The sequence below is a fragment of the Carcharodon carcharias genome, chromosome 10 (assembly GCF_017639515.1).
Source record: "Carcharodon carcharias isolate sCarCar2 chromosome 10, sCarCar2.pri, whole genome shotgun sequence".
Taxonomy (NCBI): Eukaryota; Metazoa; Chordata; class Chondrichthyes; order Lamniformes; family Lamnidae; genus Carcharodon; species Carcharodon carcharias.
The window spans coordinates 47,073,407-47,086,649 of NC_054476.1; the positions used below are offsets into that span (position 1 = coordinate 47,073,407).

Consider the following 13,243-nt stretch of genomic DNA (forward strand, 5'->3'; position numbering starts at 1 on the left):
AGTACTCGCTCCTGCTATCTAGTAACTCAAGTAAGAAGTGGATATTAAACAAGAGTAGATTGAAGCTCAATTGTGCTGTTCCTAGTCTAGTAGCCCAACTCAGCCCAAGCTAACATTTGGTGAATGCCAACTTAGATACCACACTTGAGAGCCATTACCGTTTATGCAACCGTATACCATCAGGACTCAACACATCTGACGAAAAAATAAGCAGGAAAAAAGAGAAAATTGAAAGAAAACTGAACACTAATTGATATAGTATCATTTGGGTGGATTGATTTGCAACATATAGCACATTAGAAATTAAGGGGCGGACTTTGGAAGAACCAAACCTGCCCGAGTTATTTCCCCAAAAGTTTATGCTTAGTAGGTTAGCGCAACCTGTATCTGTCCCACTGGATGTACCACATCACGGTCAGAATGTCTACCACGGATTCTCGTTCCCCCAGCAGTTGCATGCTATCTGTGCGATTCAAAAAATTCTAGACATCCTCTTGCATTAAGTCTAAGCCATCCAAGTGCCGAACCTGTTTAATGTTACATATTTATGTTACTCACTTCCACTAGTAGTCTAGGGGCTGAATTTTACAGTGCTACAGTTGCTTGCCACAGCTCCTCCCCGGTGTAAAAGTAGTCAGCAAGTCCCCCCCCTCCCCCCGTTTGACTGGCTCACCCTGCAGCCATTTAAAAGCCATTGGTTTGAGGCGGAGCTTTCTCCGTAATAGGGGCGCAAGTCCTGCCATTGAGAACTGCTGGCCAATCAAATGGCTAACAGCTCTCTTGTCCCAGCAGCACAGCAGTGAGTGTTGGCATTGCTGGGACTGAAGGGACCCAGTCTCTGAAGTGGAGACACTAATGGAGCCTGCATGAATGTAAATCCAGGGTCAGGCTGGCAGGGCCCAGCAAGGGGCATAGGAGGCTGGGGGAGGGGAGGAGAGGGGCGGGGGAAATGTGAGTGTGAAGACCTTTTTTTCAGGGGGGAGGGGTGGGGATAAGAAGAGGGGAGGAGGCTCAGGTGGGTATATGGGGTCTGAAAGGGAGGTACCTAGCCATCAGGTTTCAACTGGCTGGCTGGGCACAGCATTGGCCTCTCTGGCTGAGGAAATTCAGCAACAGGGGATTAATTTGCCACTTAAAGGCCTCAAATTAACCCACAGGTGAGTGGGCCACCTGACTGCTCCCTGCCTCAAAATTCCAGCAGGGGGAGGTAAGTAGTGGGCAGGACACCACTGCCATGTTGTCCAATTTTACAGCTCACTCCCCAACCTGCCATCCTACCCTGGAGGGGGCACAGAATTTCAGCCTAATATTCAGATGTCCAAGTAATTAGTTTGCCCAGCAGTCCAATGCTAGACATCTATGTTACCTAATTCACTGTGTAGTTGAATGCTCCATATGTTATTCAGTACATTATTGCCTTGTAGGCTAATTAACAATTAATTACATAATCCTCTGGTTGACCCTTTGAATGTTTTTATGGCATTCAATGCATCTGGCTATTAACAGTTATACATCAATAGCAACTATGTTGCTTAATTGTAGCAGATACATGTTTACAGTTGGAGGCAATATATGCACATAGGCCTGGATTTTTCTGCCCCCTGTCAGGGAAGGAGGGCGGAGAGGGCATGTTAAATATGATGGGTGCCTAGCCCACTGCCTTCCCTCCCAACCCTGACCCATTGTCCATAACATGGTGGGTGGGTAATGCACCCACCAGACAACCCGTCCTTAGGCCTATTGAGGCCCTTAATTGCCCAATTAAGTTATTAACTGCCCCATCACTAGAGAAAAGGCTAAGCAAACTATTGAGATTAAAGGGTGGCAAGTCCCCAGGACCTGATGGCCTACATCCCAGGGGCTTAAAGGAAGTGGCAGCGGAGATAGTGGAAGCATTGGCTATAATATTCCAAAATTCCCTGGATTCTGGAAAGGTTCCAGTGGATTGGAAAAACGCTAATATAACGCCCTTATTCCAAAAAAAAGGGCGGGGGGGGAGAGGAGGCAGAAAGTAGGAAACTATAGACCAATTAGTTTAACATCTGTCATTGGGAAATTGTTGGAATCCATTATTAAGGAAGTAGTAATGGGACATTTGGAAAGTCAAAATGCAATCCATCAGAGTCAGCATGGTTTTATGAAGAGTAAATTGTGTTTGCCTAATTTGCTAGAGTTCTTTGAAGATGTGACAAGCCAAGTGGATAATGGGGATCCTGTAGATGGAGTATATCTGGACTCCAGGGGCCTTTGATAAGGTGCCACATAAAAGATTAATACACAAGATAAGATCATATGGAGTTAGGGGTAATACATTAGCTCAGATAAAGGATTGGCTAACCAACAGAAAGCATAGAGTCAGGATACATAGCTCTTCTTCTGGGTGGCAAGCTATAACTAATCTATATTAATGACTTGGATTCAGGGATAGAAGGTACTATTGCTAAATTTGCAGATCACACCAAAATAGGTGGGAAAGTAAGTTGCAATGAAGAAATAAGAAATTTATAAATGGATATGGACAGGTTAGGTGAATGGGCCAAAATTTGGCAGATGGAGTTTAACGTGGATAAGTGTGAGGTTATCCATTTTGGTCGGAAGAATAAAAAGGTGACTTATTATTTTAATGGAGAGAAACTTCAGAAGGCTTTAATGCAGAGGGATCTGGGTGTCCTTGTGCATGAATTGCTGAAAGCTAGTATGCAGGTACAGCAGGTAATAAGGAAGGCAAATGGAATTTTGGCATTTATTGCTAAAGAGAGTATAAAAATAGGGAAGTGTTGTTGCAACTGTACAAGGCATTGGTGAGATCGCACCTGGAGTATTGTGCACAGTTTTGGTCCCCTTACTTGAAGGATGTAGTTGCATTGGGGGCAGTTCAGAGGAGTTCTCCATTGATTGATTCCAGAGATACGGGGCTTGTCTTATGAGGAGAGATTGAGCAGTTTAGGCCTATACTCACTAGAGTTTAGAAGGATGAGGGGAAATCTAACTGGAGGTATATAAGATGCTAAAGAGGATAGACAAAGTAGACATGGAGCGGATGTTTCCCCTTGTGGGGCATTCTAGAATGAGAGGCCATAGTTTTAGGCTAAAGGGTGGTAGATTTCAAACACAGATGAGGAGGAATTACTTTTCTCTAAGGGTCATGAATCTATGGAATTCACTACCTCAGAGTGCAGTGGATGCCGGGACACTGAATAAATTTAAGAAGGAGATAGACAGATTTTTAATTAGTAACAGGTTGAGAGTTATGGAGAGAGGGCAGGAAATTGGAGCTGAGGCTGAAATGAGATCAGCCATGATCGTATTGAATGATGGGGCAGGCTTGAGGGGCTGAATTGCCTACTCCTGCTCCTAGTTCTTATGTTCTAAAAGGCCTCATTCCACCTCCACTACCATAATATGCTGGGCAGTGGGGAAGGTGGTGAGAGCAGGAAGCCCATTATTTCATCATCCAAGGTAAAAATAGAGGAAAAGAAGTGCCCCTTCAGGGGTTCCCTGTACATGTTGGGGGCACCCCCCAACCCCTGGTGTGAAATTTTGTGAAGCACAAATCATGGTCACAAAATTATCCCAAGGCCCACTCCTCAGATTATCAAGAAAGCTACTACTTTCCCCCTGTTACCTAATAATAACTTGCAAGTAATACCTGCATTGCCATAACATACATTGTGATGCTGTCAAATTTTAGCATTCAGAAACCATGCACTGCGCATTATTGTACCAGCTGTACTAACAAAATCATAGAAACTTACAACTCAGAAGTAGGACATTCACCTCTTTGCCCTGGCTCTTTGAAAGAGCAGGCATGCTTAGTTCCACAAACCCACTTTTTGTCCTTAACTCCTAAATTCCCAATCCATAAGTGCCTGCCCAACTCACTTTTAAAATTAATTATAGAGTCAGATTCCACCACCTTTTCAGGTAGAGCATTCCAGATCCAAACAACTCAGTGGAAAAAGAATTCTTCACATCTTTATTCTAGATCTTTTACCAATAATTTTGAATCTATTGTTAGAAAATAGAGATAGTTTAAGTGAGTTATATGTATATTTGGATGTGTTAGGAATGAAGTTTAAGTTCAATTTATTTTTTTTCTATTTGTGGGTCAAAAGGTGAAACCTGGGATCTAGTTTCATTTGAATGGAGACAGTGGTATAAAGCTTTGAAGAGCTCTGAAGAGAAGTCATACGGACTCGAAACATAACTTTTTTTCTCTCCACAGATGCCTTTAGGCCTGCTGAGCTTTTCCAGCATTTTCTGTTTTGATCTAAAGCTTTGTTTGTAAATCTAAGAACATAAGAAATAGGAACAGGAGTAGTCCATTTGGCTCCTTGAGCCTGCTCCACCATTCAATAATATCAGCGCTGATGTGCTTGCGTTTCGAATTCCACATTTCCATCTACCCCCAATAGCCTTTGATTCCCTTGCTTAACAAGAATCTATCTACTTCTGCCTTCACCTGAGGCAGAGTGTTTCAAAGTCACACAACCCTCAGAAAAAAATTCTCACCTCTGTCATAAAAGGGTAACCCTTAATTTTAAAACAGTGCCCCCCCTAGTGCTGGGCTCACTCACAAGACGAAACATTCCTTCCACATCCGCCTTGTCAAGGCCATTCAGGGTCTTGCATATTTCAATCAAATCACCCTTCATTCTTCTAACTCCAATGGAAACAAGCCCAGTCTGTCTGACCTTTCCTCTGCCTGCATTTCTAATGAGATTTTTACAACTCTTGAAGGAGAGCTAAAGCCAACAGAGTGCAGAAAATCTGTGCTGTTGCCTAGCAACAGGGGGCCAGAGAGGGAGGCCCCACCCACACACACAGACACGGAAAGCAGTTTGAGTTCAGTTGGTCATTATGCTGCAAGTTGAAGGCAGCAGTTTAAGTCTCTTCCTAGCGGACATACTAGCAGACTGCTGAGGGAAATAAGTCTAAGAATCTGAGATGAGTTGCTCTAAAGTTAAAGTAACAGTAAATGTCAAGTGAATTTTGGATCTCAAGGGAGACACCAAGTTGTTAGCAGTCTACTGAGAGAGGGACCTGTAGAGAGAAGATTTCCCAAAAGTACAGGAAGGCTCCAAAGCCAAGCAGTGATACAGAAAGGAAAGGTCTGAAGAGGACAGTCTAATCAAAGGACAAGGACAGGAACCTGGAAAAGGCCCTGTTTTGTGGAAGTGAAAGTAAGGAGCAGAAAGGAAGGGTCCAAGCCTCAAGCTTAAAGGGAGAAAGCTGCAGGAAGCAGATTTAAAGTGATATAGACATCCGAGAAGCTATCAGGTCCAAGGAGACAGCTGAAGGTCTGTAATTCTATACTATGGGCATGTGAAGCAGTAGTGTTCTGTTGGCACAGCTGAGTTAGTGGAAGAGAGTGTGCATGGAAGAAAGCTTGAAAGCACATGGGACCCAGGGGAGAGGAGCATCGGAAGGAGAGTTCGAAACCCTAGAGGTGGACCTTTGCGTGAGAAAAAGCGTCGGTTTGGGAGAAGATTCTAGAGTGAGTTCTTGGAGAGTGGAGTTTGGAAACGCTTGTGTAAAAGATGGAGTTCAGTGAGACCAGTTGGCTCACAGTGTGACAAGCGTCTGCAGGGAGTTGTTGAGAGATCCATAGCATCTGTTTGGGGTGGCATCTGTCACTTTGTTTCAGAGCATGGTGTGCCTGACCACAAGTTGCCTATTGATTTGCATGGACTATGTACTTACTGTGAACATTAGAGTATAGGATAGCTTTTGTAACTCAATATCATTCTTACAGATCTGTATATAGCTGTAAAGGTATAGTTGTGGGTCAAGGAGTATTGTAATATGGTTCATCCTTTCTTGTTTAATAAATGTTTTATTCTTTTGTTAAAGGTTCATCAGCTGATTCCTGTGAATCTGTTCAGTAGCCACCCTCCACACATCTAAACAAAAAATAAAAGTTAGGATCTATCAAGCCGGGTTCCTTCCTGGGGTTTGGCTTGTTCAGTAGGTTCAGCTGGGATCATAACACCATGGCCTCTAGTTATTTTGCCACTCACCAAAGGGAATATTTTTACCCCTATCTAGTTTCATCAAAACCTTCTGTTGTCCTAGCTTTCCCAACTTCTTTTCATAGTTGAAGTCCCTCTCCCTGGTCTCTTTACATCTTTTGTAAAGTGTGGGCCAACACTATCACAATACTCTAGCTGAGGCTTAAATCAGTGATTTATTAATTTCTAGCATGATCTCTTTGCTTTTATATTCTCTACTTCTATATGTAAACCCAAGTAATGCAAATACTTTTGTATGCACATTATTAACATGCCCTGCCACCTTTAAGAGTTTGCCTATATGGACACCGAGGCCTCTCTGCTCATCTTCACTTTTTAGGTTGGTGCCATTTATATTGTATTCTCTTTCCATATTGATCCTACTAAAATGCATCACTTCACATTTCTCTGCATTGTGCTCCATCTGCCATGCTTCTGTCCATTTCACCATCCTGTGTATATCATCCTGAAGACAACAGCTGTCTCCATCCCTATCTAAAGTTTTGTATCATCTGGTGGTACTCCCTATGCCTGGGCCCAAGTCACTTATAAAATTGAAGAAAAATGGACCCAAAACTGACCTTTGGGAAAAGCCATTGCAAACCACTTTGCAGTCTGAAAAACATCCATTCACCATCACCCTCCGTTTCCTGTCACTGAACCAATTCTGTATCCATTCTGCCACCACTTTACTCTTTATTCCATGGGCTTCCATCTTTTTAACAAACCTCCTATGTGGCACTTTGTTGAAGGCCTTCTGAAAGTCCCGATATAAAACATCTGTTATACTACCTTAAATGAATCTTCTCTGTTACCCCAAAAAATTCCATCAAGTTAGTCTGACACAATCTGCCTTTAACAAGTACTATGTCAGACACTTGGAGCTCCTTCCTCAACAGCATTGTGGGTGTACCTACACCACAGGGACTGCAGTGGTTCAAGGCAGCTCACTACCACTTTCTCAAGGGCAATTAGGAATGGTCAATGAATGCTGGCTTAGCCAATGACGCCAACATCCTGTAAAAATGCATGTTAAAAAAAATCATGCTGACTCCTTGGTTAACCTGTGCCTTTACAAATTAAAGTTATTTTGTTCCCAATAATAGGTTTCCATCACTTCCTTGCCACTGATTGGCCTGCAGTTTTCTGGTTCATCCCTCTCCCCTTTCTTGAATAGTGGAATAATATTAGCAACCTTTCATTCATCCAGCATTACTCCTTTATCCAATGAGGATTGGAAGATTGCGACCAATGTCTCTGCTGTTTCTATCTTTGCTTCTTTCAGTAACCCAAGATATTTTCCATTGTGATCATCGTTTCCAAATTTCAGTAATGCTAATCTTTTTTGCAAGTCTTCTCTATTTGTTACTTCTGTGCATAACTTCCCTCTTGCCTTTTAATGTAATCTGCTCATCATCCACTTCTGTAATCACATCTATCATTCTGTCCATATCCACATTCCAAACAAAAAAAGGAAAGCTATTGCTTTAAATTTGCACTGATGGCTGACCTAAACAATTCACTATCCTCTAAGAAATGTTACTTTTTGCACATTTCCCCTGTTTCCCCTGTATATTGCAACACTCGCTAACCCTTTTGCATGCAAATGTTTCAACTTTTTTTTTAAAACTAGCCCAGTTGAACCACACACCAACAGGTTTACAAAGAAAATACAGTGTCTTGACCTCAGGCTAGGATCAAATATAATTTTCTCAAGTACAGTTGCTAACTTTGTTGCTGCTTTGGCTTCCTACCACCAAACCAACCTAGGATCCTATTAGATGCAATCACTTAGGTGCAAAGTTTCGAGGTGAAGCTGTAAGATGAGAAGAGGTGGCGCAGATTAATTTTCAATTTTCTTTTTATTCGTAAAAGCATTGAACTAAAGTGAACTCTGTGTAGTGCATGAAAACCATAGCTAACTTTGCTTAATACACAGCATTAGATCCAGACCCATGTCACAAATTATAGTAGAAAGAGGACTGTAATTCAAAAGTTGAAAGAAATGAATTTCTGCAGACTATCAAGGAAGTAATTGAAAATTGCAGTCACCTTATTATCTATAGCAATTACAGAAACTTAAGGTGTTGCAAGGTAATACCTTAAGGGGCCAAAGGTAAACAAAATTTCCTTTAAGTTTATAAGTAATGTGATCCCATAGTATCAATCTACCCAGAATCATTAGCTATAATTCTGCAAGCCAAGGACAGGAGTTGACAGGCCCATTAAGTGATTGGACAAGATGCTGTCAGATTAAGTATAATGTGGGGAAATGTGAAACCATCTACTTTGGTAGGGAAAATGGATAAGCAGAATGATTTGATGAGAAGCAAATAAGTATTAGTATGTGGAGGGATTTGGGGGTCCTTGTACAAGAATCAAAATTAACATGCAGATACGATAAGCTTTTAAGATGACAAAATGGTATGTTAGCCTTCATTGCAAAGTGATTGGACTTTAATATGGAGTTTTGCTGCAATTATATAGGGCTTTGGTGCAACCACACCTGGAAGTACTGTGTACAGTTTCTGGTCTCCTTACCCAAGGAAGATATAGAGGCCTTGGAGGGGTTGTAATGAGAATTTACTAGATTAATTTCCAGAATAAAGTTGCTGTTCTATGAGGAGAGATTAAGTGGGATGGGTCTATATTCTCTGGAGTTTAGAAGAAGACGTGATCTCATTGAAACAGAAGAAGACGTGATCTTATTGAAACATAAAAGCCTTAGAGGGCTCGATAGGGTAGATGGCAAGGGGTGTTTTCTCTGGCTGAAAAGAATAGATATACAGAAGCACCAAGGTGTTAGCCATTTAGGATGGAGATGAGAAATTTCTTCACTCAGACGGCTGTGAAGCTTTGGAATTCTCTACTTAAGAGTGTTCTGCACGCTCAGTCAATAAGTATATTCAACAGATCAACAGATTTTTGGGTACTGAGGACATCAAGGAATATCAGGATAAAGCAGGAAAGTGGAGTTGATGCAGAAGTTCAGCCATGATCTTATTGAATGGCGAAGCAGACTCAAGGGGCCTTATGGTTTGCTACTCCTTTTATTTCTTATGTTCTCACACTGGAATACTATTTTTGTTGTTGACTGCAATGTAGGAAAACCCTGCATTATCACTGATGCAATATGTGCAACATGACCTACAAGTACAGTATACAGGAATGCCACTAGGTGACATAGGCATCAGTGAATTCAACACTAGTCGTTAGCTTAATTTTTAAGTGAATAACAGAAATTAAACCCCGCCCCTCCGAATTAACTAAACTAAGGTCTGGTGTCTGCTTGCTACCCATTGAGCAGAACACTATCTGGACTATCTTGTAAATTTAGATTGTCAAGGTAAGGGGTTGGACCAGTTTTGCAATTATTTTTATGATATTGCACTTGTCATCTCAACAGTCAGTTGTTCCTTTCTACTCCAGTCAGTATATAAATTTAGTTTAGTGGAAGGGAAAGGAATTGTTTATCCTAATTCAGTAGTTTGAGTAATCTCAATCTTGCTCACTATAAAGATATCACAACATTTTGAGTTCAAAAATATATACACATCTAAATAGACTTAGAAATTCATTTTTCTTTTATTTGTTCATGGAATATGAGCACCTCTTGCAAGGTTAGCATTTATTACCAACCCCTACATGCCTTTGAGAAGGTGAGGATAAGCTGCCTTCTTGAATTGCTACAGTCGAAGTATGTCCATACATCCACTGTGCTGTTAGGTAGGGAGTTCCAGGATTTTGTCCCAGCAACAGTGAAGGAACTACAATATAGTTTGAAGGGAGGGTGGTTGTGCCTTGGTGGGAAACTTGCAGGTGATGTTCTGCTGCGCCTGCTGCCTTTGTTGTTCTAGGTGGTGTGGCTCATGGGTTTGGAAGGTACTTTCAGAGGAGCCTTGGCAAGTTGCTCCAGTGCATGTTGTACATGGTACACATTGCTGCCACTGTGCACGGTAGTGGATTGGACGCCGATCAAGTGGGCTGCTTTGTCCTCCATGGTGTTGATCATCTTCAGTGTTGCTGGAGTGTCAATTGGACACACAAAACAATCCTAGTTGGAAGGTGGAAGATGGAATTCCTCATCATGAGGAATTGGTCCTTACATCCTATCTAAAACAATATGACGAGCAACTGGCACCTGTCACACCTGACTGAAGTGTTGAATTTTAGGCTGTCTGCCACAGAGTTCCAAGTAATGCTGTGGAGTCAGAAGGAGCATTCTGGTTCTCCTGGCTCCACATCAATTAAAAAGAAAATCACTTCACTTTTCTGATAGCATCTGCCAGCTAGAGTTTTTTTCTATTCGTTCATGGGATGTGGCTGTCACTGGCTAGGCCAGCATTTATTGCCCATCCCCAACTGTCCTTGTTCAGGGGGCATTTAAGAATCAACCACATTGCTGTGGATCTGGAGTCGCATGCAGGCCAGACCAGGTAAAGACAGAATTCCTTCCCAAAAGGGCAGTGCCCAATAATTGGCATGAGACTCAATCCCATATTTTTTTTATTGAATTCAAATTTCACCATTTGCTGTGGTGGGATTTGAACCTGGGTCCCCAGAGCATTACCCTGGGTCTCTGGAATACCAGTCATGTGAAAATACCACTATGCCACATCCTCCCCCATCTAGAAAATGGAGCAGAGCAGGCCTGACAGCTGCTCAACCTTAATGCCCATTTTACATGATCACTCAGGGTGCAACTTTGGATCAGACTTTTTTCCAGTATCCTTGGGGTGCAGGACATCAGTCCCCAAAATTGAGCATCATCATTCTTGTAAAATGAGTACAACAAGATCCAATTTCTACCTCATAATATATGTTCTATGAACTATATTGTCATTTCAAATTGGACCAATAAGCCACTTTGGAAGTTGTACAAAGAAAATATGAAATACATTTCATGAAATATGTATAAAAACCTGAATTATGGTTATACCATAGACACACTTAGCACATCCTATAAAAAAATATTTGATCTAGAGAACCGATTAATCTTGGAGATTAGACACAATCTCAGTAGTATATCGAATACTTGCTCCTTTTTAGCAAGAAAACAATAACTAAAAGACAGATTACTCAAGATTTGTATTGTGCTTACCTTTTCCATCTTCTGAGTTACTTGGGGATAGTCTCTGATGAAGACATTCTCCACTACATCGCTTGTCAAACACGTCTGCCTGCAAGCAGGGCAACAGATAATGCCTGAGGTAGCCAGAGCAGCAAAAGACATCAAATCAACAACAGGAAATGAGATTAACCACATATACAGCAGTAACAAATTCAGTTTGATTTCTTAATGAAAAAAATGACCACCTCCAAAAAGGAAGTTAGCTTGCAATGCAGTGTCACAAATTTGTATCTAGGAAAATAACTTGATATAATATTTATTTTGATTGTATATGCTTAAGTTGCACATAAAAAAAATATCAAAACAAAATCCATATTATGACCTTAGTAATGCCTCAACCTTCCATGCAGTTTGCCACAGATGCATTAATTATAAGGTAACATTTACTGATGGTAAACAATCTTGACTGCCCCCAATAGACAGAGCATAAATAGAGACAAATGTAAAATAGTGTGGATGCTGGAAACCTGAAATAAAGACAGAAAAATGTTGGATATATTCAGGCAATATTTGTGGGGAGAGAAATAGAGTTAATTGTTTCAGGTCAAAAACCTCCCATCAGAACTGGGAAATGTTGGAAATGCAATAGGTTTCAAGCAAGTGAAAGGGGGGAGGGTTAGAAAAAGAAAAAGGGAAGGCCTGTGATGGTGTTAGGCGGGAGAGATTAAGGGCAGAATATTGTATTTGTGATGGGGGATCTGCCCACTGGCTGGAAAACTGGTGGGAACACAGTGGCGCTTCTCTCCAGAAGGCCAAGCATAATTACCAGGCAATTAGCAGGACAGCATCAGGCCTCATACGCAATCAAGCCACCAGTGGGGTGGATATCCCACTCTCGAGAGCTGCCATCAGCACTCCAATACCAGCAGCACCACTGCCAGTAATACTTGGGCCTACCTTGAGGATCACTGCTGGATCCCCAAATAGATCTGAATTTGGGCGGGATAGTGGTCACTGGTGAGAGGGAAGATCAGAAGCAAGAGCAGGGGCGTGACTTTCAATGGGTTCCCCACTTCCTGATACCAGCACCCACAAGGGTTTGCTGGGAGGTCTTTCCGCATGACATTCCCCACCCGCCACTGGTTGAATACCAGTGACAGTGGGATGAGGCCCTTATGTGGCTACATAAGGGCCTCAATTGCCATCCGGGTAGATGGCTGCTCTTCCAAACTTTCAACCCCACACCCTCCCAACTGATCAAACCCTGAGGTGTTTGCAGGTGGGGATTGGGGTGGCGGGTGGTGTATTAAATTCTACCCTAAAGGTCAAAAGATTTGGTGGTTCAAGGCCAAAGGGAATGGTAATGTGGCAAGTAAAAAGAAACAAAAAAAGGCATGTCTAAAGGAGGTGTGAATGACAAAGATGAATAAGTGCTGCCCAAAAGCAAAAAAGAAAAGTAAGACAGTAAAATCAAATTCTGCAAAAAAGAAACACACATTAGGGACAGAGATTATCGTCTGAAATTGAAATCAAATGTTGTGTCCAGAAAGGTGTGAAGTGTCTCAATAGAAAGCTGAGGTGCTCTTGAGCTGCGGCTGAGCTTGTGTTAAGCTTCATTGGAAGGAGGCCAGGGACAGAGAGGTCAGCAGGGGAGCAAGGTGAAGAATTAAAATGACAAGCAACTGGGACCTTGGGGTCATGCTTATGGATTGAACTGAACAGAGAGTGTTCCACAAAACAGTCACCCAATTTGCATTCGCTCTCCCCAGTGTAGATTTGTGATTGTTGGTGGCATCATGCTAGAGGTGGTGGAAATAGTGGAAGACGATCCGTTGAATACAGTGGCTGGTGGGGAAGGTGGTGAGGCACAGGGGAACCCTTTTGGTTCTGGAATGGAGGGGAAGGAACGAGAGCAGAAGTTCAGGAAAAGGAACGGACACAGTAGAGGGCCCTGTCAACCAGAGTGGGGGAGGAATCTTCAGTTGAGGAAAAGCAAGACAGTAAAATCAAATCCTGCAAAAAAAAAACACGAATTAGGTACAGAGGTTATGGTCTGAAACTGAACTCAAATGTTGTGGTCCAGAAAGGTGTAAAGTGTCTCAATGGATAGGTGAAGTGTTCGAGCTGCTGCTGAGCTTCTGTTAAGCTTCACTGGAAGGAG

General features: G+C 42.1%; 1 protein-coding gene across 1 annotated transcript in view; it reads right to left on the reverse strand.

Annotated features, from left to right (window-relative positions):
- The window catches only part of trim66 (tripartite motif containing 66), a 257,603-nt gene that overhangs the window by 98,199 nt on the left and 146,161 nt on the right, over positions 1–13,243 (reverse strand). Inside the window, exon 2 of the mRNA XM_041196519.1 lies at positions 11,113–11,216. Coding sequence (XP_041052453.1) covers positions 11,113–11,216 — 104 coding nt within the window. The remainder of the gene's footprint in view (positions 1–11,112; positions 11,217–13,243) is intronic.